The sequence below is a fragment of the Aulostomus chinensis genome, chromosome 8 (genome assembly GCF_037954235.1).
Source record: "Aulostomus chinensis isolate RoL2024-O1b breed Wild chromosome 8, RoL_Achi_v1.0, whole genome shotgun sequence".
Classification (NCBI taxonomy): Eukaryota; Metazoa; Chordata; class Actinopteri; order Syngnathiformes; family Aulostomidae; genus Aulostomus; species Aulostomus chinensis.
Window position 1 is genome coordinate 25,067,237 of NC_141327.1, and position 27,125 is coordinate 25,094,361.

Genomic DNA, 27,125 nt, shown 5'->3' on the forward strand with positions numbered 1-27,125 from the left:
TGAGAGGGTTGCGGCCTCTGATTAACTTCCCCTCCTAGCCACTAGGTGGCGCGGACAAAAAAATCAGAGCTTGTTCTCCTGCTGTCGACTTCCGGGACGTTGGGTCAGCGTGAGTTTGTGTTGCTAGACATGTTTTTACGCGTGTGATATTTTCAAACACGGCTGAGTTAGAATCGCAGTGTATTTAGGTTCTTCATCTGTGGTGTGTAGTCCGTGTATTTATCACCACAATGACGGAGGTAAGCTGAGCTTTGAAGGCTTTTTTTTGTTGTCTTTTTGCCTTTTCTACGCTCCCGCTCAAGTACTTTAGGGCCCGGCTAATTTCTGGAATGATCTGTTAGCATTAACGATTGGTTGTCCTTAAATGTTTGAGAAGTGTGTTCCAGCTTATTAATGATATTGCAGCACATGTTAAAAGTCTCTGTTTTTATTTATTTATTTATTTACTTTTCCACAGGATGTCCAGAAACACTCGGTCCACACTTTGGTCTTCAGATCTCTCAAAAGGACCCATGACATGTTTGTGTCCGACCATGCTAAACCTGTTTCCTTGGATGATTACAGGTATTGTCGTGATTTAACTTAACCACTGTTGAATTCCAAACATTAAGCATAATATTCACACTTAAATAAAGGTTCAGACTTTGCCTGAATAATGTAAACGTTTTTGAATGGTGAAATTAAAGATAACAATCCGTTTAGGTTTGTACCAATCCGAGGATTTTTCTGGTGTTTTTTTTTTTTTTTTAATTTAAATTATGGGCAGAAGTATCTAATGAAGTGTATACATGATACATCATTTTTAAATATTTTTATAGAATTATTTTTTCTTAATTCCATTAAGAATAAATACATGTACCAGCACACAATTGCCAATTTTATATCTCAAAAGTAATACTTGTCTACCAGTAACAGTATTCCTGTAGAATCATTAACCCACTCATACCCATACACACTTCCTCAACATATTCTACCACTCATCCACCATCACCCATCCATGTCCACTCATACTAATTTGCCTGCACACCGACAGAGTTGAATACGTTTACCCAAACACACACTCCGTCTCACCTGCAACCCCCTCAACTTAGTTGATCCTCTTTTTGGATGATACTGCTTTGAGCTGTGAATTTAATTTTGATTTTTCAAGTGTTGGTCATCCGCTTTTGGATCTCTAACCAGCCCTTGTAAACCATCTCACACTCCCAGAAAGTGTTTATTATTGTGTCCTTGTGTATGCCACATTTTATATTATTCATTATCATATGATCATGAGCGTCATATCAAACTTATATTGTATGGGACGCAGATTCTCGTCTGTGGTGACAGTGTTGGTTCTTGATTTTAAGATCTTTGCTCAATCCATCATATAGTTTTTGAAGTTTAATAATTATCTGCCGGTGATTCCGTAAGTCTTTTGTCTACTTTTCCTATTAGATTCCTATTTTCTCCCAATTACTTCATTTTTAAAGAAATAGTTAGAGGTAATCATTCATGTCTAGACTGACCAAAGTAAAACAATGAACTATATTCCATTGTTATGCATTATATCAGGCAAATATCCTCACATGTGCTACTAAAACACTTGCTTTTCCTGATAACATGACAACATTGAATCACCACTCCTGTGATTCATGGGTCTGATATGAAAGTAAACAGCGTGTTTTGTGTGTTTGCAGTCACAATTTGAAGATGGGTGTGAAGCTGAAAGCGGATTATGGTGCAGTCTTACACATGCCGGTGTTGAAGGAAGGGAAAGACCGAGTCTCACAGCTTCCCAGCAGCATGCACGGCCAGCAGAGCTACACGCAGCCAGGTGATGATCCACTCACGCCTGCGTGTTACTCTGGAGAGAATGTAGAAGCTCATCTGTGCAGAAAAGCTAGTTTTATGGCCCTTAGGGCTCAGCATCTACTATTATGTTAATTAGCTACAGTTAATTTTTCTCCTGCAACAAGGAGGTTGTTCTTGTCATGTTCTATTAGCTATTCTGTTATCAGGATTGCACAGAACTGATTGTATGAACCTTCATGGAGAGCAGGAGTGTGTACTGAGGCAGAGCAGCTGGAATTGTGGATTGAACTGGACTCTTGGTTTTTGTTTTTGTTTGTTGGTTGGTTTTTCATTTAATCATCAAAAGATGTCTCATTTACAGTTTTTTTTTTTTTTAATTTAGCTAGAAATATTTCATTAACCTCTGCTAGAACATTCTAGCACATTTGTACTGGGATGTCTCATAGTTGTGTGAATACATGCGTGTACACCTGAACTGTTGGTTTGAGGTAAACGTTTGCTTACCGTGGAAAAGTGTGTTTTAGCCCTTAGCATTCAACTCAACCAAATATTTTGTTTGTTTGTTTATTCTGTTCTGTGTGTCAGTAGATGATCCAGATTACCTCATCACTGGTACCCATGCTTACCCCTCTGGACCTGGTATGTACCATTTAACTTCCAAGCTGTTTTAAGGACTACCTATTTCACTGTCCTAATTTTTTTTTCTTTTTTTTTTTCTAAATGTGTGACTGCATGGAGTTTTATCTTCTTCAGCGTATCAGCAAAGCTGTTTTTCATTGTGGCTAAGAATCTATTTTAGCATAAAACCAAAATGAATTTCTCCCTTTCATTGTCTGCCGCTTGTATCGGTTGTGTCACTGACTTTTGTTACATTCTAGTGGAAAACACTGGAAGAAACAAGACCTAATGTAATATTTTGATCAGTTTGATGGGTATCAAGTTACAAGATATTAGTAGATCGTTTGTACGGTCATGCCAAACCTGGAAAAGTAGTGGAAGTGGAAAATAGCAATTTCCAGGCCCGGAAAAGGTTTTGAGAAAAATAAATCAAGTCAGAACATTTAGGGAAAGTTATGGAAATTTCCTTCAGAAATACCTGAACATCAGACTGTGTGTGTGGTTCATTGAAGACTGACTGAGAAAACACGTGATCACTTTCCATCTGTACATGGATTCAAACCAGGAAGCTTGACATTTAGGACATTTCAAGGAATCAAAGTCATGAAAATTTCCCTCAGAGATGTGGGAAAGTCCTGGGAATATAAATTGATGATGGTGGTGATCTTCCCTCACCAGGAGTAGCTTTGACCGCTGACACAACGATGCACAGGAACCCCAGTGAGGCAGGGGTTCACTCCATGGCGTTAGCCTTACCACCGTCGCAGGCCAGGTACCTCTCCCCTCTGCAGTGTTCAATGTAGATGAGGCAACAGTCACTAATTAATAATCACTGCCCACGTTGATTTTTTTTTTTTTTTAATAAAATAAACAGGGATTTTATTTTTTTATATTTAAATGTAGCTTTTTCCACAGCTCATTAACAAATTAAAAATGTTTGCCGTGTTGAATGTCAGGCAGGACGTGAGCCGCACTGCAGCCAGTATCGGAGACATTCATCGACACGCCGGTGGAGCGGAGAGAGCTCACCCTCCGTCCAGTGCTTTGGTATGTGTCTGTGTTGTCACAGTCCCTCCGTCTAGTATGGTGTCACAAGTATCTGAGCTGCTCATGAATGTCTTCCTTGCTGTAGTCGCTCTTGGAAGGAGGCGGGACCAGAAATTCTTCACTGATGAGGAAAGCCCCGACCATGCCCAAACCACAGTGGCATCCACCGTGGAAGCTCTTCAGGGTAACCACAAGCTGCTTGAAGGCCTCCCTGTAAATGCAGCTGTTCATGCTCTTCGTCCGAGTGACAGTGTCGTGTCTCGTCTCGGCAGGTCATCAGTGGTCATCTCGGCTGGGTGAGATCCATCGCTGTGGAGCCTGGGAATCAATGGTTTGTGACGGGGTCTGCAGACAGAACCATCAAGGTGAGTTATGCTGGAGTATAATTCCTAATCCCATCATACAGAGAGTGCCAAGGAAGGTGCCATCAATAATAATCGATCATGTGTAATCGTGATCATACTCGTATTGCTCATCTCTTTTGCTTTTATTTTGAGTAAATCCCATCATTTGCTCACTTTTTTGACTCTCTACAGTCAACAACATCAAGCCAGTTTTCTAGATCCCTCCTGATCAGGGCGGAGAAAATTAGTGAAGTTTCTCTAATGTATGTTTTTTGTTTTGTTTTTTTTCCTTCATCTGCACAGATCTGGGACCTGGCCAGTGGGAAGCTGAAACTGTCTCTCACTGGACACATCAGTACGGTGCGTGGTGTGGCAGTCAGCAGTCGCAGCCCCTACCTCTTCTCCTGTGGAGAGGACAAGCAAGTCAAGTGTTGGGATTTGGAGTACAACAAGGTTTGCAACTAGAATGAGAGGGAGTTCTTTGTGTGTTTATCAGCCATGAACCTGTGTGTTTTAACAACGTCTTCTTTTTCATTAGGTCATCAGGCACTACCACGGACACCTCAGTGCTGTGTATGATCTGGACCTACACCCGACCATTGACGTGCTGGTGACATGCAGCAGAGACGCCACAGCAAGAGTACGTTTTTCTTGTGTGTCCTGCGTTGTGTGTCGGGGTGAAGTCTTGAACTCTGGTCGTACCTGGATGATGGTACTGAGTTGACTGAGATTCATATCAAATAAATCTGCAAAATCTCAGGACCTGACAGTCACGTCAATTTTATTTGTATGTACGGTGCCAAATCACGACAAAAGTTCTCTCATGACACTTCACAAGCAGAGCAGGTCCGCTACCACACTCCTTCAATGAATCTAAACCCAGCAGTTCTCCATCAGCAAGCACATCCTGCAACAGCGGCGACGAAAACCTTCCTTTTAACAGGCAGGACCGTTGAGCAGATCCAGGCTCAGTGGGGACGGACGTTCTTTATACCCGTTTGGGGGGGAAAGAGAGCAGGGCAGAGACGGGGATAGATAACGGAGGAAGACAGATATACAGAAGGAAAGAGTGGGACAGAGATAAAGAGAGAGAGGCAGGGAAGAGAATGATGGACAGACGGGGACATGAGCAGGTGGGGCTACGGGTGGCAGCTTGAGCCTCCTCAGGTCTGTAGCCTCGTCCAGCAGCACCATGAGCCCGTGTGACATCACTCCTGCAGCGTGTTGCTGCCCAGCGCAGTCAGGGCCATGGCCAAGTGTTGTCAGCTGTCTAGAGTTGAGCATAGCAACACTTGAGGATCCAGCGCAAGATCCATCCAAAATCTGAAGAGTGAACTGGTTGGTAGTTTTCTACCATGTGGTAGCCACACGGGCACACTGCTGGTGTTACGTCTGTTTCAATCAGATGCCTTAAGGATCGAATGTGATTGTATTTTGGTTGTCAGTGTCTTTCATTAGTGGCATTAATAGGATTTCGTCTGTGTCCCCTCAGGTGTGGGACATCAGGACAAAAGCCAACGTTCACACACTGACGGGCCACACCAACACTGTGGCCACAGTCAGATGTCAGGCTGCAGAGCCACAAATCATCACTGGTAAAGACAAACTCTTATTAGTTCCTCTCTAGTACTTCATAGTCACTGTGTTAATGCTGAGCTTACAAGTACAAGTGATGGGTTGGTTTGGAGCTACTGATGACTAACTGACGTATGATTGACTTGTTACAGGCAGCCATGACTCAACCATCCGGTTGTGGGATTTGATCGCTGGGAAAACCAGAGCCACGCTGACCAACCACAAGAAATCAGTCCGAACACTGGTGCTGCACCCCAAACAGTAAGCAAACACGGAAAGTCAGTAAATTGAGTGTCACACGAAAATCAAATCAATCACTTATCAAGGGGGGGGGGAGAAGTTGAATCTTTCTCAACTCTCTTTCTCTGTCACACTGGGAAATGTCAAATGTGTTTTAAATAGAATACCACTTTGAAGGCTCTTGATAATTTGCCGAATAATCATTCGCTTCAGTTTAATATCAGACTTTATCTCTGCGTACTTCCCATATACATCAGGTGGAGACCAACAGTTCCTTCGCTGTGCACCTGGTGACAGAAGTGAGGTTCAGTCGACGTGTTTTAGGCTTACATTTTTAAATATTCCATCAGAGAAGGTTGATGGAAAGGACAACATTTTAAAATAACGCGCTCAGTTTAGCAAACAAAAAGGTTTTATATACTTTGTGGAAAGAAACCTTGAGTTTTTCATCAGTAAATAATCTTTAAAGGGGTGTTTTTTTCCCCACCAAGCTTAATATCAGCTACAAAAATGTCGCTGTCATTCAAAACTTGTATCTGCTACCCCCTAGTGGCTAAAAGTTAGTTATGGCAGGTCAAAGAAGTTGTTCATGAGTCTTTTTTTGTGTCTTTCAGGTACACGTTTGCTTCTGGTTCTGCTGATAACATCAAACAGTGGATGTTCCCGGATGGCAAATTCATCCAGAACCTGTCTGGCCACAACGCCATCATCAACACGCTGGCTGTCAACTCTGATGGCGTCTTGGTGTCTGGAGGTATCAATGAATGGCTTGGTCTTCAGATCATCATGGATATGGAGTGAATTTTGTCTGCAGCATCACATCTATGTTTGCTCTGTAGCCGACAACGGCACCATCCACATGTGGGACTGGAGGACGGGCTACAACTTCCAGCGGATTCACGCAGCCGTGCAGCCTGGATCTCTGGACAGCGAGTCTGGGATCTTCTCGTGTGTGTTCGACCACACAGAGAGCCGCCTGATCACCGCGGAGGCAGACAAGACCATTAAAGTGTACAAAGAGGACAACATGGCCGTAAGTTTGATTTTTGAGGTCTCTGATTTCAGCGTCAGTTCTGAAGGCAGCTGACGGATTGTTTACCAATTCTGTTTTCTTTTGCAGACGGAAGAGAGTCACCCCGTCAACTGGAAACCAGAAATCCTGAAGAGAAAAAGATTCTAGTGTCGTTTTATTTGTTCGTCTTACCACAGTAACATTTAGAAATGTATTTTCTATCGCATAGGCGCCCATCAGGTTTCCTTTGTTTAATCTTTCGAGACTAATGTTTTATTGACCCGCGCGCCAGCGTCTTCGCCCGCGTCATTCTAAGAGCCATCTGCAGTCCTCCTGGTATGACGTCAGTCCGAGAATGCGCCCACGTTGGACTGCCAGGAACCTTCCGGACTGTTTGTTCTTGATGATGACTGCTCTCTGATGACTCTGGTCCATCTGGTCCACCAGCAGCAGCCACTCCTCACACACAGACGGACTGACCTCTGAGTGGACCTGGTCCCTGCCGGGGTCGAACCCTGCGGAGGACGAGACAAGACAGCTTGTCTTCCGTTTCAATGTGAAACTTGGAAGCTTTTTTTTTTCTTTTCGTACCCCCCCCCCCCCCCCGTCTTGCGCTACGATGTTTATTTTTGCTCCATCAATAAAGACCACATTTTCACAAGCTGCTGTTGTGGTGTCACAGTGAAGCTCACCCAGGTATCGGCCGGTGGCCACGTTCCTGTAGTATTTACAGCCACTGCCCTTGATCTCCTCCCAGTAGCAATGATCACCAGGTGTCTCTTTCAGCTCCACGGTATTTCTGGTCTCACCAGCTGGCTGGATCCCCTGCTCACCTGTGGAATCAAGAATCAAGACATTGCTGTACGGAGACATTCCACCACGCAGATTTAAAAACAACAACAAAACTTACATTTCTGTCCACAAACACAACTGAAACATTCTCTCTCCTCCAAACAAGTAATCCAGCTGCGAATTTTCAATGTGAGGTTTTCCCAAGTCGTTTTTAAAAGGCACTTTGCCGTGATTTTGTTTTTGTCTCTTCGGTTTATATTTTTTGAAGTTTTTTTTTTTTTTCTTCGTGCTGCATAAAACTAAATTACAGTCAGTTCCACCATTTTTAAACGGCAGAAATCTCAATGCACTGGTGCCTCAAATCCAGATAAAACAGCCGCCTGCAGTTTGTTTTAGCGTGTCTGACCGCATCCACATTCCTGGATGTTGAGGTGGAGGCATTGAAAGATGAGACTAAACTTGAGCTACTTTTCAGATGTCGTTGACTTTTTTTAGTTTCTTTCTAATTGTCAATGATGAACCTCGTTCTAGGTAGGTAGTGGATTTCCTTCTTTCCTGAGTTCTTGCCTCCCCAAGTAAGGCGTTGACTCTTTGAGTCACCTGTATTTCAGGCCTACCGGAGTCATGGATGTACAGGTTGGAGAGGGCGTGACAAAAGCCGCGGCCTGCTTTCTTCTTCAGGTGTTTTTTGGGAGTATTTAGCTGATCCACCTCCTCAGTTTGTATTTCCTCCACCATCAGGAGATGACCGGCATTGTACATGATCTCCTCCTCCAGAGACCTGAGACACATGTTGAAGTGCTCCTCGTCCTCTGCACGCCTACGGGACAGCGGACAGCAGGTGAGCTCTCACGAGTGTTGGCTGACTTCTCCACCTCCTTCATGGCTCCTCACCTGAAGTCCACCCAGAGCAGACCTGCCGTGATCAATCCCAGCCACTCGCTGGCCTCCCAGTCTCCGGCCAGCATCACCGGTACGATGACGACCTCCCTGGTGTCTGCATAGTTGAGCTCCTTCTTACAGCTGCGGGACGCCTGGTAAGCTGGAGTCATGAAGGGACAGATGACAGCAGCCTCCTCCACTCCTGCTGCCATCCTGGACACACACACACACACACACAATTTAAAAGAAATAAAACACCACACACAAGTTGATCTCTCCTCCTCCTCCATACTCACGCGTCATTGATGTTCCCCGTCACACCTCCTTCAACATCCATCCACACCGGTAGCCCGTCCTCTCTGAGACGCTCGTAGATCTTCTTGACCAGCGCCTGGTCGTCCCACTGGTAGGAGAGCATGACATGAGCCGGCATCTTAATCAGGAGAGTCAGAGGAGACGAATCAAAACCTGGCTGAGGCCTCTGAGTTGGAGGTTGCTGAGCAAACAGATCCAGACAAAGACTTGGTGGTAACGGTACTTGTTTTGTCACAGCTCAGGTTGCTTCTGTTGCTAGGTTACAGCACCTGACTGGTCCAGAGGGGGGAGGTATGCAGGCTACCTGTCACGAAGGGTCCACAGGGTGATAATCAGGTGGTTGGAGAACCTGATTCCAGGTAACTGGCAGGCCTTGACCTGTAAGGCACTGGCAGACTTTCTTTAGAATCCTTTTCTCCCAACTTAAAATTTTTTTTTTAGTTCAAACATGAAAAAACAGACAGAATAAAGACTTAAATAATGAAATATATCATCAAGCAAGTCCTGTAAGATGGCCATAAAACTAGTTCCTGCACTTTTCGTGTTTTCAGTGTGAAGTGTGAAGCCTGAACTTTATCCCTCTAAAAAAAATAAATAAATAAAATCAACTTTTTTTTTTCAAAATACCATACTGTTTTTTTTCTGCTCTCAACTTTAAAAAACTCACCTTTTGGGTTGTGTATAATTCAAGTTAAATTGAGAAAATAGATACAATCGTTCACCAGAATCTGGATATCAGATTTTTTTTAACACTTTGTTGATGTTTGAACCAAAAAAAAACCTCCCTTTATTCCTTTTATTTATATTTTATCTTGCACAGATCAGTTTAAAAGCTCTTCTAATAAGATTTTGAGTTTGTGAGCTGATTTTCAGAAAAATGTAATTGTATATCAGTGTTAGAAAATCAAGTCCAAAACAAAATATGTGAGTTGTAATAACATCAACAATCTTTAACAAATGGAGAAACTAAGTTTGGTTGCAGTAAAAATAAGAAATTAAAAAAAACAACAACAATGAAAAAGCTCCTCTGCAGTACTTTTCTTTACCAACAGAGGGAGCCAATCAACCACAGGACAAGCATTAGCCCAATATGAACGATGAGTTCTTCTTCACTTCATTTCTCTCTTCATGGGAACCAGGCCAAGTAGTTCAGTAGTATCTCGAGTAAATCTCTCTCTTTTTTGCGGTTCTTTCTGTTCTGTCTGTGTTTGTTCTTCCTACCGGCTTCCTTCCACATCGGTGCAAACGTTAATCTCTCGGCCTAATTGAATGTGAAGGGCCACAGATGGAGGCGATCAGCGGGAGGTGTGTGTGTGTCGTCTCTCATGAGGGTGTGCTCACAGTGTACAGCTGGTTTATTGTGGTCATCCAGCAGCGTGTGTGTGTGTGTGTGTGTGTGTGTGTGTGTGTGAGGGATCCCGGGAGATTTCTGCTCTCTCCGGTCACTATCATGGAGAACTGTCAGCGTTGCTGCGCGCAAACATGCACGGCGCATTTATTTGTGTGGAGCGGAACGTGTAAGTGAGGAGAACATTTCTCTCTGTGGAAACATGTAGCCTGTTTTTTTTTTTTAATTTTTCACACGTTTAAAGGAGGAATGGCTGTCAAAGACTTGTTCCTGCACACGTTCGTTCTGGCGCTGTTTTGCGCGCCTTCGCTCGGGCAGGTGTTCAACCTGACGCTGTCTGTTAAAGAGGGTTTACCCGCTAGAACAGTCGTTGGAGACCTGGGAGCGGGTCTCAGCAGGCCGAGCACTGGCTTCTTCATCTCCGAGAGCAGAGACTCGTATGTGTTCAGAGATCTGGAGATAGATGCGGACACGGGGATCATCTCCACAGCGGTGGTCCTGGACCGAGAGAGCAGAGACAAGTACGAGTTTGTGGCAGCTACTCTGACAGGTGAGATGATCCGAGTCACACTAGAGGTGGTGGACGTCAACGACCACTCACCTGTGTTTCCCTCAGAGGAGGTGAACCTTGGAGTGTCGGAGCTGACCCCTCCAGGTAGCCGGTTCCAACTTGAAGGCGCTGAAGACCAGGACCAGGGCGAGTTTGGTATCCAGGGTTACAGAATCACTGAGAGTGAGATGGGGGACTTGTTCCAACTGGAGTATCGCAGTGGATCTGAGAACCAGCTGAGTCTGGATCTCATCCTCACAAGCAGACTGGACAGAGAAACTCAGGACTTCCACAGACTGACCATTGAGGCCTTTGACGGGGGGATCCCAGTCCGCACCGGGACACTCCAGGTCAACGTCCACATCCTGGACGAGAACGACAGCCCGCCTGTGTTCAACCAGACTGAATATCACGCTGCTGTGCCTGAGAATGCTGCACCTCTGTCTACTGTGTGTCAGGTTCACGCCACAGACCGGGACCTGGGCGACAACGGTAGGATCACCTATGAGATCAACAGGAGACAGAGTGACCCGACTGAGGTTTTCTCCATTAATGAAACTACCGGGGTGGTTTATCTCAACAAGCCGCTGGACTACGAGGTTCAGGCTTTTCACGAGTTGATCATCAGGGCCAGAGACAACGGGGCGCAGCCTGAGTACAGCAGCACTTTTGTTGGTGTGAAGGTGCTAAACATCAACGATAACAGTCCCATCATCAGCGTGCTGTTCCTCAGCGAGACAGGAGAGGCAGTGGTGTCAGAGGCAGCAGGTATCGGGGATTATGTTGCCCGGATTTCAGTGTCTGACCCGGATTTAGAGGAGGAGAGGGTGGCAGTCACCCTGGAGGGGGGTGATGGGAAGTTCACCTTGAAGCAGACGGATGATTTCCTCTACGCTTTGTGTGTGAACGCAGAGCTCGACAGGGAAGAGGAGGACCTTTATGAGTTAAGGGTGCACGCATCTGATTTTGGGAGCCCCCCTTTAAGCAGTGAGACGGTCCTTCTCCTAAAGGTCCTGGACACTAACGACTGCCCACCGGTCTTTGAGAAGGACGTCTTCATCGTCAGCATTGCAGAGGATGCTCCTCAGGGCAGTTCTCTCATCCAGCTGAAGGCCCGAGACGCCGATGAAGGCGTCAATGCAGATGTGAGATACTCCATCCTCAAGTCTAACCAGGACAGCCTGATCAGCATCAACCCCGAGTCAGGTCTGGTCACCACAGCTGCAGACCTAGACAGGGAGAGCCAGGTGGAGGTCTGGTTCCTGGTGGTGGCGGTGGACGGAGGGGAGCCGGCCCTCTCAGCCACGGCGACAGTCACGGTGCTGGTGGAGGACGTCAACGATAACGAGCCGGTGTTCCAGCAGCAGCTGTATAACGTGTCCATCCCAGAGCACCGTGAGGCTGGAACATGCTTCCTCCAGGTATGTGAAAGAAGACCAAAGGTCACCAAAGAGAGGACCACAGTCTCACATGACATGCTGGTGTCAGGGATCTCCGCCACCACCCCACTGCGCGCCATTGTGCCTCCATTCCAATCAAAAATGACTTTCAAGATTCTCAGTTTACTCACAACACTCATATGAACGTGTTTGTGAAGCAAAAATTTCAAATCTCTTTCGGGTGAAACACGAGTTTGTGGATTCCTCTCGTTCATCTTGCCAGTTAAATTTCTTGCCCATATCGGAACATCCACAACTAGAGGGCGCTGTAAGAACATCTAACTCCACCGAGGAGGTAATGAGGTCATCAGATCGGGGCCTGGTCCCCGATCAATCCCAAAATCTGATCAATTGTTAGTGAACCAAAGTTCTATCATCCTACCAAATTTCATCGAAATCCATCAACAACTTCTCGAGTTAACTTGCTAACAGGGAGACAAACCAGCACTGTTGATCACATGACCTCTACAGCCTGTGTGCCCTTCGTGTGCTTGTATGTAGATACGTCCAATCTGTCTTGTTCTCATTAATCTTAAAACCAAAATCTTTTGGGAATTACATAAGAATTTGTCACAAATATCCACTTGGACTCAGAGATGAACGAGGTTGACAGTCAAAGGTCAAGGTCAATGTGATGTCATATCTGTCCTTGACTCAATACAAGTTCCCAAGAACACACGGCTCCTTTTTTTTAGGGTTGATCCAGTACAGTCCAGACCAGTGGATCTCTGTCACAAATTGATGAGCTTTGTTTGAGAAATCCGTTCCAGAGCAGAGTGACACACCGTCTCACTCTCTCTTTCTTGGAAGTCATAAAATAAATGTAACCCTCAGTTTGTTGACACAAAGGCACTAGTGTTCCTCAAATAACACCCACACGCGCGCACGCACACACACACACACACACACACACACACACACACACACACACACAGCTCTGTGGCTTCGACATAACAGTTGTGATGCTTGGTACCACTCTCCTGCTGCCTGGCACGAGCTGGAGCACAATCACAACAGAACTCTTATTTAGCAGCGAATTGTCTGTTAACGACCAAAAGTCCACCAATGTTTTACATTCGAATAATTTTGATGAAAAGTCAGCATAGTTATCGTTCTTCAGTGCAGCATTTTACATCAACCTAACAAGTGTGTGTGTGTGTGTGTGTGTGTGTGTGTGTGTGTGTGTGTAAAACTTGAGAAATCCTCAGAAAACCAACACGAAGGAGAAGAAGCGTGATAAAAGTAGAAGCAAATGGTCACTGATTGGCCTTCAGAAAGAAAGGAAGAATCACCTAAAAAGTAGCCCTTTAAAATGTAGGGGACCTTAATAACACTTAGTTAATGCTTTGTTAACTGTAAGTAATGCTTAATTAACCATTAAATAATAGCTAAGTAATAAGTCAATGTGCATCAGTGAGTGATGGTTGTCATATTAACTGCACCAGTGGTGTTGCTTAAGGCCACACTCTAATTTCTGATTTCGTTTTGCTGTCAGGAACTCCCAAATATGAGCGTTATGACAGCATGCAGCTCAGAAAATGATCCATCCCAGCATGTAGGAGCTGTATATGTTTACTGCTTCTACTTATCAACTGTGAGAGGACCTGAACCGTGTAAAATGTTGGGCGTTTATCTACTTGACATGAACATACGGCGCTGGTTGTCCTACGTGGGTCTTGTGTGGTTTGAATAGAACCTTGACCCAGGTGTCTACGATCAGAGTTCATAAAGTGGGAGGCGATAGCACCTTTATGACCCCTCCCGCCGTTGGAGGTGGGGGGGGCTTTGTCGTGAGAACACGGAGACATGAAAGGAGGCACCGGCGTGTCCTCAATCTTCAGTTCAGATTAGATTTTTATGCTTTTATTGTGTTGACCTTCTTTGGCGGAACAAAACACCTTTTAATGATTCGCCACTACGATGACGCCACCTTTGCTGTTTCATTTACAGTTTCATTTTGAAGTTGCGGATCAAATACCATAAACGCAGCAATAAAACAAGTAAGCGTGGTACTTTTTACTGCAGCTGAGGAGGAATAAAGACCGGATTGTTGATAATGTATGCTGGCTTGTATGAAAAGCGTTCTTAATCGCAATTCGTGCACTCATTTGAGCAAAGATTATTCCACAACAAATCCAAATCCCCAGTACGAGCTGAAACACAAACTACACAAGTTGAAATAAAAACTGGAAAAACTACAAGTCTGTCAAATCATTTGGCAGGTAGGCTAGGATGGACAGGAAGAGTGGAGTCTTGTTTCTGAATTTTAAGCTACTTTTACGTTGCTTAAAATGTTTATATACCAAGTAAAGTTGCAATGAAAGAGGAGTATAACTAAAGAGAACCTTGATAAATGCTGTTTTAATTTCTGCCTCTCTGAGCTTCATATTTGCATTTGTCCTCTTTAGGTCGCTGCCAAAGACGCAGACAGCCCTGAGTTTGGGACATTACACTATTCTCTGTCTGACGGCTTTGACAAGCAGGACAAGCACCCCCTCTTCCACGTCCACCCAGAGACTGGAGAGCTGTGCGTCTCCCAGGACATCGATCGGGATGCGGGGCAGACGGTCCACGATGTCCTTGTCAAAGCTGAAGACCCAGTGAGTGAAGTTATTCATGATGCGTCCCAGCACAGCGGACAGACATACGTAGCTTTTCCTGTCTTTGCGTTCTCCAGGGAGGCCTGAGCGCTCAAACCTACGTGCACATCGAGATTGAGGACCTGAATGACAACGCCCCGGTGTTCAACCCTGAAGACTACACCATGAGCATCAGCAGCCACGCCCAGCCCGGCGCTGAAATCCTCAACGTTATCGCTACTGACCGAGACGCTGGCAGGTTCGGGCAGGTCACCTACGACATCCTTCCCGGAGACCTGTCCGGTTTGTTTGCACTCGATAAACAAACGGGTAGGCAGCCATGACGTTCTGTGCTTACAGCACATAAAAAGAAGAAAATATCACATAAAATGTGCCCTTTTCAACAGAAAAAGTACAATTAATATGTCAGTCAAGGTCTCTAACTGGTATGGAAATAACTTCAGAAGCTTAGGTGATGGTCAGCTCCTGTCCAGTAACTCTCGAGGGAACTTTTCTAACTGGCAGTCTTCAGTGTTCAGGGATAAACGACGACTTACTCGGTGTAAGCCCACGTGAAATGATTGCCTGTGTCACAGAGGAACAGCAGGAGAGGTGCAGAGACCCAAAGCTTTATACCCCCATATGGCTGTTAGAACTTTTGAATTGAATGTCAACTAGTTTAAAAAGAAGAAGCAGTTGAGGTGGTGTTGACTCTCTGCAGGCTCCAGAATAATACGGCAGTTGAAAGCTCATACAGATGGAACTGCAAGAACGGTTCAGCTGAAAAGGAAAATTGCTCCTGATCCATCTGCAGTCACACAGTTTAGAGAGTCAGTGACTAAAATATTCAGAATTATAGTTGATGCATTTTATATTTGGATGTAGACAAAATTATTTTGACAAAAATCAGAAAATAGCACTTCAAGTCACTATTGGTGAAAAGTGATGATGGTTCTGCAAGTGTTTTTGTAACTGAGGGATTCAAAATGCTTGTCTGAACTAAAATGCAAATCTTTAAAAATATATTTCAAGATTATTTCTCTGGGTCAAGAGAAGCACCCCGAATGGGTTAAATGATCCAGGCAAGCAGGAAAGAACACGTTTATATTTTGGGTCAGAACCCTTAATAAAGTACATTTACATGCATGCTGCTGCTGCTTCTCTGTGTGTAGGAATGCTGTACCTGACCTCCACTTTGACCCACCTGGGTGCAGCCAGCGTGAGACTCTCCATAACGGCTCAGGACGGCGAGGGCCGGACCTCCCTCAGACCTGCCGAGGTCACCGTCAATGTGTTACGTAGCGCTCAGGCGCCGGCTGTGTTCCAGAGGTCCCGCTACACCTTCACAGTACCGGAGGACGCACCTCCGGGCACGTCTGTGGGGACTGTGGAGGCCGTCCACCCAGCGGGTAAGTGCAGCCTCTGGGCGCCCTCGCTGTACCGGGTCGATTTACTTTGGTGCATTTATTGAACTTTATTTATTCAGCAGCAAGTGCTGCTCCGGTCTGTTGTCAGCCATGACACCACATCGTCTCCCCGAAATAGTGCCGGCCTGTGCAGCGACCTCTACAGGCTGGCAGGATGGTTGTTGCGTCGTGAAAGATATATTGCGATATATTCCTGTATCGATTTTATTGCAGAGTCCAACTGAGAAATTACATTCGGTACATTTCCTAACTGTAGCGTCTGCACACGTCATGCTCCGCTAAACTGATCTGAGAGCAGCTGTGGACATGGTGGTCAAAGGTTAATATCACACACAGTTTCCCAAAAAGTAATCCAGCGATAATAATTTTCACGTCCTCTCCTCGCTGATGAATCACTGGTTAACTTTAAATCACAAGCTAGGATTTGGTCCAAGTGTGCAGGTGGAGAGAACCTGGAAAGCGATGACCAGAGGTTGTATTTTAAGTCTTATCTATAACACAGACAGCTTCAGACAGGAGGATTTTTTCCTGACCAATGACTGCGACAGGACAACTGAGTCGTCCCAGACATGAAGTGGCAAACAGGAAAGCTGCGGTTTAATCTTTAATCCTCCCTAACCAGATAAACAGATGACAGTGATAAACACTCCGAGGCAATTAAATGTATTTATAAGGGCTAAAGATAATAATGTACGCACCCTCATATCCTGTCATGATTAATGCGGATGTTAATGTGTGGCCTTGTTAACTCGCAGCTGCTGAAAAAAGCTAGAAATACAATCCTGAAAGGTGAAGCAGCTGTAAACCGTGTAATGTTTAACAGAAAGCTTCTTTTCTGCGCCGTTTCTCAGTTTTCCCGACCTGTTCTGGACCATCAACTCCAGGGACTCACATAAACCACATGAGACAGTCATTTAAGGTTGTTTCATCAATTAACAGATTAACACATGAAGCAGAAACAACAGAGCTGGGCTCCGTTAAGCCTCCACACAAGCTTAAATGCTCCCTGTGTGTTTGTGGTTTGGAGCAACAAACACTTAGAGGGGATTAATAGGATCTTCTGACCTGCTGTAATTACTCTTTGTTGCTTCGTGTGTGTCTTTGTGTGAGTGCGTTTGTCAGCATGACCTCAGCCACAAAAGACGACACAAAAGCCAGACTTGAGATCAGTAAAAACGGACTGCGTGTGCAAGTTTGGACGGAACCTGTGACCCTCATTAGTAAAACGTTGATTTTTGGGTCAGTGGTTCGAGGCAGAGTTAAGTTTCCATGTGAAGAGCCATTCAGTCCCAGTTTTGCAAGTAAAATAAATCAACACTTCACAAACAGTTTCGATACAATCAGGGAATAAAAATGAATAATTCACACGAGGTGAGGATTTCTTGCAGTGACGTACTGATCGACGTACTCCAACAGTTCTATCCATGAACTGTATGTTATGTGGACAGCACACTTCCCAGTCAGTGAACCAAGATCTCCAGATGGGAACACTGCCATCTAGTGTTGGTGTTCTGTTTGGAATTAGACAGTTAGACCACTGAAAATTTGCATTACATCTCCTCCTCATGTCCTGAATCTCTCTCAATTTAAACAAAACATTTCAGAAAAATTATAAACTGGACACGATATGAACGGACTGAAATAAAATCTGTGCAAATCAAAGTTTTACATGCCAAAAACAGTTTATATTTTTGTGTGTAAACAGAAAATGCTTCAGTACAAATACAATCATCTTTTTCTCCACAGATTCTACCGAATCCGTGTCTTACAGAATCTCTTCTGGCGACCCTCAGGGTTTGTTCTCGGTTCATCCAAAGTCTGGCCTCCTCAGTAACACCAAATCTCTGGACCACGAGTCTCTGCCGTACTCCCTGCTCTTCCTCCAGTCCTACACCAACACCTCTCCAGTCTACAGCACCACCCAGGTCAACATCACCATCGCTGATGTCAACGATAACGCCCCCGTCTTCCCCAAAGTCAGTGACACCATTACAGTGTCCCAAAACACACTCCCAGGAACGGTGCTGTTCATCGCTCACGCACACGACTATGACAGCGGCGCTAATGGACGGGTACGGTATTACCTGAAGAGCAGCAGAAGTCGCCTGTTTGTTGTTGACCCCGACCTCGGGACGGTGACGTTAAACCAGAGTTTACAGGTGGGTCATCAGCAGAGCTACAGTCTGGAAATCATGGCTAAAGATGAAGGCGACCCCTCCCAGAGCTCCATGCTGAACCTCACTGTCAGCGTAGACCGCTCTCCTGCTGAGGACGACCTCGCCTTCGAGACGTTAGTCTACCAGGTGGAGATCGGCGAGGGCTACCGGAGAGATTCACGGGTTATCCAAGTGAGGGCACACCGGAGCAGAGTAGCCCACACCTCAAACTCCGGCCTCTCTTACTCCTTGGAGGTGGAACCGGGTTTCCCTCCTGCTCCCTTTCGGATTCATCCGAGGACAGGATGGTTGTATCTCTCTGACAATCTGGACTACGAGACGGAATCTTTGTTTCGTTTTCAAGTGTTAGCCACGGTGAGCGAGGCTACGCTGGCCAAAACCACAGCTACAGCCACGGTGATGGTGCTGGTGCTGGACGTCAACGACAACGCCCCCGTGTTCAGCGCCGATGTGTACTACTTCACCGTGTCAGAAGGGTTGTCACCTCAAGGTGTGGTGGGAAAGGTGAAGGCTGTGGATAAGGATTCTGGGAAAAACGCTCAGCTCTCCTACATCCTGCTCTCAGATGGGAAGTTTTTCCGCATCAACGCTAAAACAGGTAAGACCTTCTCTAGATCCATCAGGTGTGAGGCTTCTGTCGTGACGGTGCACTCAGACAATGTGCTGATGATCAAAAAACACCTTTGAGAGCAAACGTTAGAATGCAAGTCCAAAGGCTTTGACTGATTCTCTTGAGAGGGACCGGCACAGACGGACGTGAGGCGTCTCTGCTGGCCTGGGGCTGGAGGGACCATGTTGTTATTTCAGAGTTTTGGTACTCACTCCTGCATCAATCAATGAAAACGTCATCTTTCAAAATATAAGCCCCACTTACTGGACTTTGGATTTTGCATGAATAGATTTTTGTCAATTTATCAGACGCATCTTTTTGATTGCAGTGTTGATAGATTCGTTCTCAAAAAGATGTTTTGATTGCAAATCTATTCTCTTTGGTTGGATAATAAATAAGAGTCTGTCCTCCTCCAGGTGAGATCATCAACTGGGTGGCGCTGGACCGGGAGCAGCACGGCCAGCACAGTCTGAAGGTGCTGGTGACCGACCAGGGCCACCCTCGCCTCAATGCCACCGCCGCAGTTCACATCCTGGTCACCGACATCAACGACAACCCTCCACAGTTCACACACCTGCCTGCCAGCAAGGAGCTTCATGTTCAGGTACACATGTAAAAAAAAAAAAATATATATATATATATATATATATATATATATATCCATTTTAAAGTGGAAATGTTGCATAGTAGACATTTAAACACAGCACCATATTTTTATATTGCAGATTTTCTTTTTAATCAAATGAGGCTTGTTTGATTTGAATTTTGTGACACAAAGTAAGATAAGAAGGCTCACTCACTCATCCCAAGCACTGAGAGTAATTTAGTCATTTATTGAGATGATTTCTGTGGACTTTTCCAGTCTGGAGCAATGAGAGTAAATACAGATCAAGTAGTTAAAAACACAGATGTGGGTTCTGTGCAGTTTGGTTGATTTGGTCACGTATCGATGTCCTCAGTCCTCTTAAATCTTGCCGTTGTAGATCTGGTCGGGCCTCCCGCCAGGATCCTTGGTGGCAAACATGTTTGCCAAAGACTTGGATGCAGGGGAGAATGGAACAGTTACCTTCTCACTGGTGGCAGGTACGCGGTGGATGGTAGCATGAGTCTTGAATGAATCTACCTTTTAGTGAGTAATAACATGTATTTCTCATGTATTTGTCTCAGCTCGTCTCGAGGATGGGAATTTTGGACATTTTGAGATTGACAGTAAAAGTGGAGACATCAGGACGACGGAGCTTTTCAGCCAGAATGCTGCTGAACCTTATTACACTCTGAGAGTCACGGCCAGGGACAGCGGCGCCTCGTCACTGGAGGACACGGCAGTCATTCACATTCAGGTAAAGTCTTTTTTTCTGAAATTGGGAAAAGGAGGAACGCAGTAACACTGAGCGCTAAAGTGGAAGTTTATAGCACCAGACCAGGTGCTTGAAAGTTTGTAAATGGACGTTTTTGGACAGTTTTGCTGTTGTTAGCCATCAGTCTCCATAAGCTTCAAGCTAAGTATACATGGCTTTATGCTTTCTGGAGTCACGAAGAAGTCAGGCAGGTTGGAGAAAAAAAAAAATCTTGATGAGTTCCGGACACCTTTGTGAGTACTTGAAATGCAAAATACACTTTTCTTAGGTGAAGTGTCACTTTAGTCGTGTGCAGAAACTGACAATGATTAGGAGATCGTATGATAAAAATGATCCAGCATGTACAGCTGATAAAAACGCTGAACTACAGTCATGAAATTAGTGTAGCCTTTCAAGAGTGCACAAGAAAACACTCATTTTCCAAATGTGAAGTGAGACAATACTGTGTGTGCAAGAGTGTTGAGCAAAAGGAGAACAAGTCCAAAGATCAGCCAGCAGAGGGAGACATTTCATATCTTAAATCTTCTAGAATATCCTAATGTATCCACAACATTTGAGCCAGTGCTGCTCTTTGTCCAAATTTTAAATTCGCTAAATTCTTTCAAATGTTTTGACCCTTCATGAGGAGATTCACCAGGATTTAACGCAGTGTGTGTTTCCCCTGCAGGTTCATGGGCTGGAGGCTCAGTCTGGCGACTCCAACCTTCAAGTAGTGAGGCGTTTTTCAGTGAGGGAGGACATGGAGCTGGGGACTGTCATCGGTTCGGCCAGTGTTTCAGATAAAGGGAAGTGCCACTATTCTATCAGTGAGGGTGACGGGAGCGCCCACTTCGGGATCGACGGCTCCTCTGGTGACGTATACATCAACCAGCCGTTGGACTACGAGTCTGCAGCTCAGTACTTCCTCGTGGTTCGTGCAGAGGATGAGGGACTCGTCCCCGGGATGAACGTGTCAGTGCTGGTCGGTGTGATTGTGGAGGATGTTAATGACCACACACCCTGGTTCCCTGATAAGCTGATGAATTTCGGCCTGAGGGAGGACGCTGCAGTTGGATCACTGGCGTTTGCTTTCCATGCCCGGGACGCTGATGGGACCCTTCCCAACAGTGCCCTCCGTTACTCCTTGACCTTTGACTCTGCTCTCAGCAAGTCGTCTGTACGCTTCCCCTTTCAGTTGAACCCTCACACAGGCACCTTGACTGTAGCGGCGCCTTTAGACCGCGAGACCACCCCCAGCTTTGCCTTCACTGTGACAGCCACCGACCAGGCGAAGAGGAGGGACCAGCGGAGGCGGACATCAGTGACCGCTCAGGTCTTCCTGCTGGATGTGAATGATAATCGGCCCGTGTTTGTGTCAGCTGACAGGGTCCAGGTGATGGAAGATGCGGAGGTGGGGAGTCTGCTGCATCATTTTGTGGCCATCGATGGAGACAAAGGTGAAAATGGGCTGGTGTCCTATGTCATCATGGCTGGAAACAAGAAAGGATTGTTCGCACTGGAGGGAAGAACTGGTAGGTGGATGATTGATTGTAGCAGTAAAGATGGCCGACATGCTTGGTTCGCCATTATTATTCATGTTCTTTTATTTTAATAATTACCTCTACCATGAAGCCAGTCTTTTTGTTTGCATTTTTCTGTTTACTTTTCCTCTGAATTAATTAAACTTGGTTAAGAGATGAGGAAGAAGCATGTCAACTGAATAGGTCACAGTGCCACCTGCTGGCAGACAGGAAATGACGTGTTTTACACTCTGACGTCCTCCTCCGAGTGGATTGACCAGATCTGTCTCACATTTGGTCAGAAAAACATTCAGATCTGGATGATGAGTTACTGTGAAGACTGAGAGTATTTTGCTTGGCAGGGTTACCGTGGCGACAAGGACAGATTTGAGATTTCATCATAGGACCAGGAAACGAATCCAACTCAACAGTGTCAGCCCTTTTCCGAGGTTTTGATGAGAGTCCCAGACTGAAGACATCTACGAGTTACACTTAAGTCATAGTGGGACATAGTGGTCACAGGAACTAAGCCTGGTCTGATTTACTTCAAAATTACAGTGTATCGTCTTCACGTGATGTAAATCACTATAATATATTGAAGTCGTAGGTGCATGTGTCCTCTGGTGCCACCCAGTGGATGCAGGAAAGCATATTTGCCCTGAAGTGCACACATAAGTGTGCTGCCTCATGCAAAATCCAAATATTATCAAGTTTAAACTGTTGCTTGCAGCTTTAATTCGAAAAGTATTCTAATTACTACGATGTGTAATGATTACTTGTGTCTAATTGAGAAAGGCTGAGATTAAAAAAAAACCAAAACCTTTCAGAATCTTGGCAAACATGCGTTATCTGCATCACGTGGATGAAGTTTCATCATCATCATTTGAATGAAATAAACCAACAACGTGAGAATGGAAATTCATTCAGGGCTTTCAACCACGTTCCCTCACCTGAGTTTATCATGTGAGATGCAGTTAAAAGCTGCGAAAAACACTGTAAATGTACTTGGACTGACAGTTCTTTATTGTACTTGTAACATCGCGCACACATTTGTAAAATCATAAAGGAGCCTGTGTTGATCTTTCAAATTGTAACGTGAGACGACTCCCCTCCATCTCCATCCGTCTCCTCCAGGCCTCTTGCTTCTCTCCGCTCCTTTGGACTACGAGACCCAGCGTTTCCACCGTCTGACGGTCCGTGCGGTGGATTACGGCCTGCCTTCGCTCTCCTCCACCCAGACTCTGACGGTGGAGGTCGGGGACGTGAACGACCAGCTGCCTGTCTTCAGTCTTAATATCTACAACGCCAGTGTGGTGGAGAACCGAGACCCCGGAGAACCTGTGATCAGGGTCTCTGCCACTGATGAGGACTCAGGTACAGAGTTAGAAGCTCTTTGTATCATCTTAGAGGTTTGATTGATCACAAGCAAGAAATACTACAAAGGAACTGGTTTACCCTTTAGAGAAGTGCACAGAGATCGTCCACGTCAAAAATATAGTCAGGAAAGACGCCAGGAACCAGACAGGACAGAACATGATGGACGTTTTCAGCTTAGTAGATGTGTGGATGTCAGGTTCTGAAAATCACATTCTCAGAGAGGTGAGTTTGGAACTCACGTTCACATAAATCACACCAATACCTGTAGTGATGAGAGAATAGTTGGTTTTGTTTAGGTTGTTTTGTTTTGTGTTTTTTTTTACAGATCGTTTAGAAAACTGTTTAGCTTGAAATGAGCATCCAGGCTTTTTGCTTCCTCTGTACCTACATGGGAGCAGCACTTAGACGGCATCTTTGAGACAAAAAGCCTCAAACGTAAAAGGCCTTCAAGAAAATATGAAAATAAAACTGAAGAGTCGATACTGGTATATTGTTAGAATTATTTAGAAATCGTTCGCGCAGCACTCGAGTCTTTTGTATAGAATTAAATGGTTATAATGAGCAAATTCCCCTTTAACGTTTTCTGTATAAAGGTTAACACAACAATCTCCCTTTTGTTATTTTTTTTCACGGCGCCACATGTTGAAATACCTGCCGTGTTTTGGTTGAGCTTCAGCAGAATCAAGGTGATTGTCTGTTTAGCTTCACTCCATTAGCATTTTAATTGAAACCAACCAGTGACCCCTTTACGTCGTGTGTTGTTCCATTTGTGTCTTTTTCATGTCTTATGTACACACGTGTACATCCCACCGAATCTCATTCATCCGACCCCTCATCTCACTCTCACACACACACACACACACACACACACACACACACACACACACCGGTCCTGTTTATTTTAACACGACGTGCACGAGGGCCTCCTAAATCCCGTTTCGTCTCTGCATGTTGACAGTGTGAGTCCTTTTAAATGCTGCTGTCTCAAGGAGGTGTGGGGCATGTGTGGCAGGGGGATTTATACAAGAGTGTGTGTGTGCGTGTGCGTGCGCGTGTGTGTGTTGGGAGGGGGGGGGGGGCTTCAATGTGAACTAACATTCTTGGGGGTGAGAATTGTCCAAGAACAGCAAGCACAGCGCTCCTCGGGGAGATTTGAAAGGTCCTCTCTCATGATGATGTCTATAATCCAAGCCATCTGTGCCAATAGGCCTGGTGTTTTCATCTGTCTCCTCTGATCGGCCCATCTGGCCCATCAGCCGCTCTCCCAACACTCTCCTTTCATTATCAGTTGTGCAGCCCCCCCCCCCCCAGCGCTCTGAAGATGACCATTGTCTCGTGCACGTACCGGTATCTGGTTTCTGCGCGTCGGCATCGGCCATTTTGATTAAATATTTATATGCTTGGTAATTAGCCAACCCTTGTGTCCCAAGGGTTGGCTAATTACTGCAATCATATATGAAGAATTTGCTAATTTTGGTAAGAACTTAGTTGGTTTTAACAAAAAATAAAGACAAAATTGATAACACCGAGGCGTAAATTCAGGTTACATGATTAATCTTTTGAAAGAAAAAGTGAAAGCAAAACCGAATAACCAAAATCAGGCTTCATCAAAACAAAATTTTTTTTATTTAAAAAAAAAAAGTATTTTTTTTGGTCCATAAAACATCAGCATGAATCAAATAGCGATTTTTCTTCATACAAAAGAGGGGGGGGGTGTTTTTGTTAAAAATATGATTGAGACAGTTAAATGATAATCAGCGGTAATCACAAGTTCATTTTATTTTGATCTCATTGGCGTTCGATGGGATATTTCTGTGTTTTATTTTGCCACTGTGCAAAAATAATGAGAAAGATAAACGCAGCCACCAGTCAGTGACATTTATAATACTTTTTTTTTAAAAGCCTGTATATGGAGAATAACATCTCTATTATGTTGTTTCTCATTAAAAATTGTGGTGTTATTCAAATTCATTGACTAAAAGAAGAAAATCCTGAACAAATGAACACGTTCAGGATGATCGGGGCTGAGATGATTAAACGTTGAACCCTGTGGGAGAGTAAGTGGGGAATACGGTTCCATGATATTGTGATAGCGCCTACTGGAGCACTCGTGAGGGCGTGTTACCCATCCACGAGTGTGTCTCTGCTGAAAGAGGAACATTGTAGAACCATCAGAGCTGCAGGCCAGACCGGAGCAGCGTCGATGGCCTTTTGCCCCCCTGTCACTTTCCCGAGGTGATGCATTACATTGTGTGATGCTTCTGTTTTCAATTTAGTGAAGCAGCCTTTAAGTTAAACTCAACTTATGAGGTGCGACAATTGAACCTCGGGTTGATTTAGGGAAGGTGTCCGCTTGTCAAATTCAATTATTTTTAACCAACTTAAACAGTATCGTTCAGTATTAAGGATCTGGGGGGTTTTCGAGACTGCATAGAGACTTAAAGCCCAAAAAAGATGATGTTCCTTTTCCGCGTTTGCACCGCGAACACACGGATGAACACGTCACCTTTGAATGTCAGGTCAGCGCTTTGAACCCTGAGAACTCTGCAACTGCTGAGGTTCTTTACCACTGGTGGCTGAGGAGGAAAAACAGAAAATCACCTGAAGGATCCTGACCTTGTTCTGATGTAACGCTGAGGGTGATAAGAGGGACTGCGCGTCAGAACCCTCACATATGATGTCCAGTTGTCGATCTGGTCAAACACATGATCCTCCTCACAGTCACACCAGAATTTTACGACGCGGAACGAATGATTCCTGCTCAGTAACGTTTAAAAGATGGTTGACATCAACAGAGCATGTATAGCATTTACACTCACCATCTGTTTCCGTCCCACAGAGGAGAACGCTGTGGTGTGGTACAGCCTGCTGCCGGGTCCCGGCTACGAGCTCTTCAGCGTCAACCCTTATACCGGTCTGATCACCACCACCTCCTACCTGGACCGAGAGCAGCAGCAGCATTTCACCCTCAGAGGTAGGACGTGTGTCAGCATCTACACCTGGGAGTCCTTGAGCAAGCTAGCGGGAGTTGTCAGACGTTAGCAGGCGTATTGTTTCCTGCCTGAGATATTCATCGTCTTGTGGCGCTCCCCGGAGATGCGCCACCCTGCAAATTCAATGAATGAGATGCTGCGTTGTTCAGTTTACTCTCTCGTCACTGTGCAATAATTGATGAAAATTTGTGAAAAATGGCACAATTAGACACTTTGGTGTACTTTCTTTTTTTTTTCCTTCTTCTTCTTAATTTCCATAATTTTACTCTTTGCAAGCTCCAGCCCGATATCGCCGGGCCAGATCGCATCTGCAAGAACAAATAAAACAGGAGCACAGCGGATCCATCTGGCTCCAGGCTTCCTGCAATTTGGCTTCTACCCAAACCTTTCATCTCCATTTTTGTAGCTAATAAAGCTATTCACCTGTTGTAAATGGCACAAGGATAATCATGAATTATGTATGGAGAGAGACAGGCAGACAGAGAGACAGACAGACAGACAGACAGACAGACAGACAGACAGACAGACAGACAGAAGGTTCAGAAACTGACCCCAACTGTGGGGGAGAACATTTACTGACCTGAGGAAACCAAATAGAGATGTTGTGGTCAAAGAGAAGGTGGAGGTTTAGATTCCTCACAGGTTCTCTGTGCATGTTAGAAAAAAAAACAAAACATTTTAGCCTTTTTTAACAGACAGAATTTATGTTTCTTTTCTTTTTTTTTTTTCAAAAGTTGAATCCAAGAGTTCTTTTTACCGGAGGAATGTGCTTTGTTGAAAGTAGCCGTGATGCATTCAACATCAGCTGTTTGAAAACCAGTAAAAAAGATTCTGCGTAGTTTTTGAGAACATATTTGCTTTTTATGTACGTTGAAGTTTTTATTGAGAATTTTTGTTTTATTTACAACTCTGTCACAATAAAGGAAAAAAGAACAACTAACAAAAGCAGACCAAAAAAAAAAAAAAAAACAGCAGGAAAAAAACAAACAGCGGAGACGAATCCAACGCATGAAAACCAAAACCAGAGCACAGCACACTCTCTCCTCTTGAACACACTGAAAAATTGCTCAGTGTTGTCAATAACTAGACGTTTGTATATATGTGTGTGTGTGTGTGTGTGTGTGTGTGTGTGTATATACACACACACAT

General features: G+C 44.8%; 3 protein-coding genes across 7 annotated transcripts in view; 2 read left to right on the forward strand and 1 right to left on the reverse strand.

The window, feature by feature from the left end:
• The first annotated feature begins 74 nt into the window (after positions 1–74).
• plrg1 (pleiotropic regulator 1) lies at positions 75–7,270 on the forward strand. Of its 2 annotated transcripts, none has more exons than XM_086211893.1 (15): positions 75–239; positions 458–564; positions 1,680–1,816; positions 2,380–2,433; positions 3,091–3,184; positions 3,369–3,459; positions 3,545–3,643; positions 3,732–3,824; positions 4,107–4,256; positions 4,342–4,443; positions 5,296–5,398; positions 5,531–5,639; positions 6,233–6,372; positions 6,458–6,651; positions 6,739–7,270. In XM_086211893.1, exons 1-15 carry the CDS (start codon positions 231–233, stop codon positions 6,796–6,798), a joined length of 1,542 nt encoding a protein of 513 aa, XP_086068019.1. In that variant the 5' UTR covers positions 75–230; the 3' UTR covers positions 6,799–7,270. The 2 variants fall into 2 exon arrangements, with proteins under 2 accessions (XP_086068019.1, XP_086068020.1); XM_086211894.1 differs by having other exon boundaries at positions 2,383–2,433; positions 6,739–7,269.
• On the reverse strand, positions 5,068–13,090 carry LOC147257752 (uncharacterized). Of its 3 annotated transcripts, XM_086211897.1 has the most exons (8): positions 10,569–13,090; positions 10,323–10,465; positions 8,843–8,923; positions 8,601–8,737; positions 8,317–8,517; positions 8,040–8,242; positions 7,323–7,463; positions 5,068–7,145 (listed from the first exon to the last, which is right to left on the reverse strand). In XM_086211897.1, the coding sequence occupies exons 4-8, from the start codon at positions 8,735–8,737 to the stop codon at positions 6,937–6,939; spliced, it is 891 nt and encodes a 296-aa protein (XP_086068023.1). In that variant the 5' UTR covers positions 8,843–8,923; positions 10,323–10,465; positions 10,569–13,090; the 3' UTR covers positions 5,068–6,936. The 3 variants fall into 3 exon arrangements, with proteins under 3 accessions (XP_086068023.1, XP_086068021.1, XP_086068022.1); XM_086211895.1 differs by having other exon boundaries at positions 8,601–9,007; XM_086211896.1 differs by lacking the exon at positions 8,843–8,923 and having other exon boundaries at positions 8,924–10,465.
• Positions 9,784–27,125, forward strand: part of dchs2 (dachsous cadherin-related 2) — a 28,991-nt gene continuing 11,649 nt past the window's right edge. The window contains exons 1-11 of one of the 2 annotated variants that reach the window (XM_086211892.1): positions 9,784–11,938; positions 14,365–14,556; positions 14,634–14,865; positions 15,708–15,944; positions 17,709–18,737; positions 19,166–19,353; positions 19,733–19,832; positions 19,917–20,089; positions 20,775–21,618; positions 22,741–22,980; positions 25,823–25,957. In XM_086211892.1, the coding sequence (XP_086068018.1) occupies positions 10,217–11,938; positions 14,365–14,556; positions 14,634–14,865; positions 15,708–15,944; positions 17,709–18,737; positions 19,166–19,353; positions 19,733–19,832; positions 19,917–20,089; positions 20,775–21,618; positions 22,741–22,980; positions 25,823–25,957 (5,092 nt within the window). In that variant the 5' untranslated portion in view covers positions 9,784–10,216. The remainder of the gene's footprint in view (positions 11,939–14,364; positions 14,557–14,633; positions 14,866–15,707; positions 15,945–17,708; positions 18,738–19,165; positions 19,354–19,732; positions 19,833–19,916; positions 20,090–20,774; positions 21,619–22,740; positions 22,981–25,822; positions 25,958–27,125) is intronic. The other variant, XM_086211891.1, reaches the window with a different exon arrangement.

Excerpts from the sequence above, each read along its gene's own strand:
- LOC147257752 (XM_086211897.1), bottom strand. The coding sequence starts at position 8,737 with ATGCCGGCTCATGTCATGCTCTCCTACCAGTGGGACGACCAGGCGCTG. Across the intron at positions 8,243-8,316 it reads CTGCTCTGGGTGGACTTCAG|GCGTGCAGAGGACGAGGAGC; the intron begins GTGAGGAGCCAT and ends GCTGTCCCGTAG. Across the intron at positions 7,146-7,322 it reads GGCCACCGGCCGATACCTGG|GGTTCGACCCCGGCAGGGAC; the intron begins GTGAGCTTCACT and ends CGTCCTCCGCAG.
- plrg1 (XM_086211893.1), top strand. Across the intron at positions 3,185-3,368 it reads TTACCACCGTCGCAGGCCAG|GCAGGACGTGAGCCGCACTG; the intron begins GTACCTCTCCCC and ends GTTGAATGTCAG. Across the intron at positions 4,444-5,295 it reads GCAGAGACGCCACAGCAAGA|GTGTGGGACATCAGGACAAA; the intron begins GTACGTTTTTCT and ends GTGTCCCCTCAG.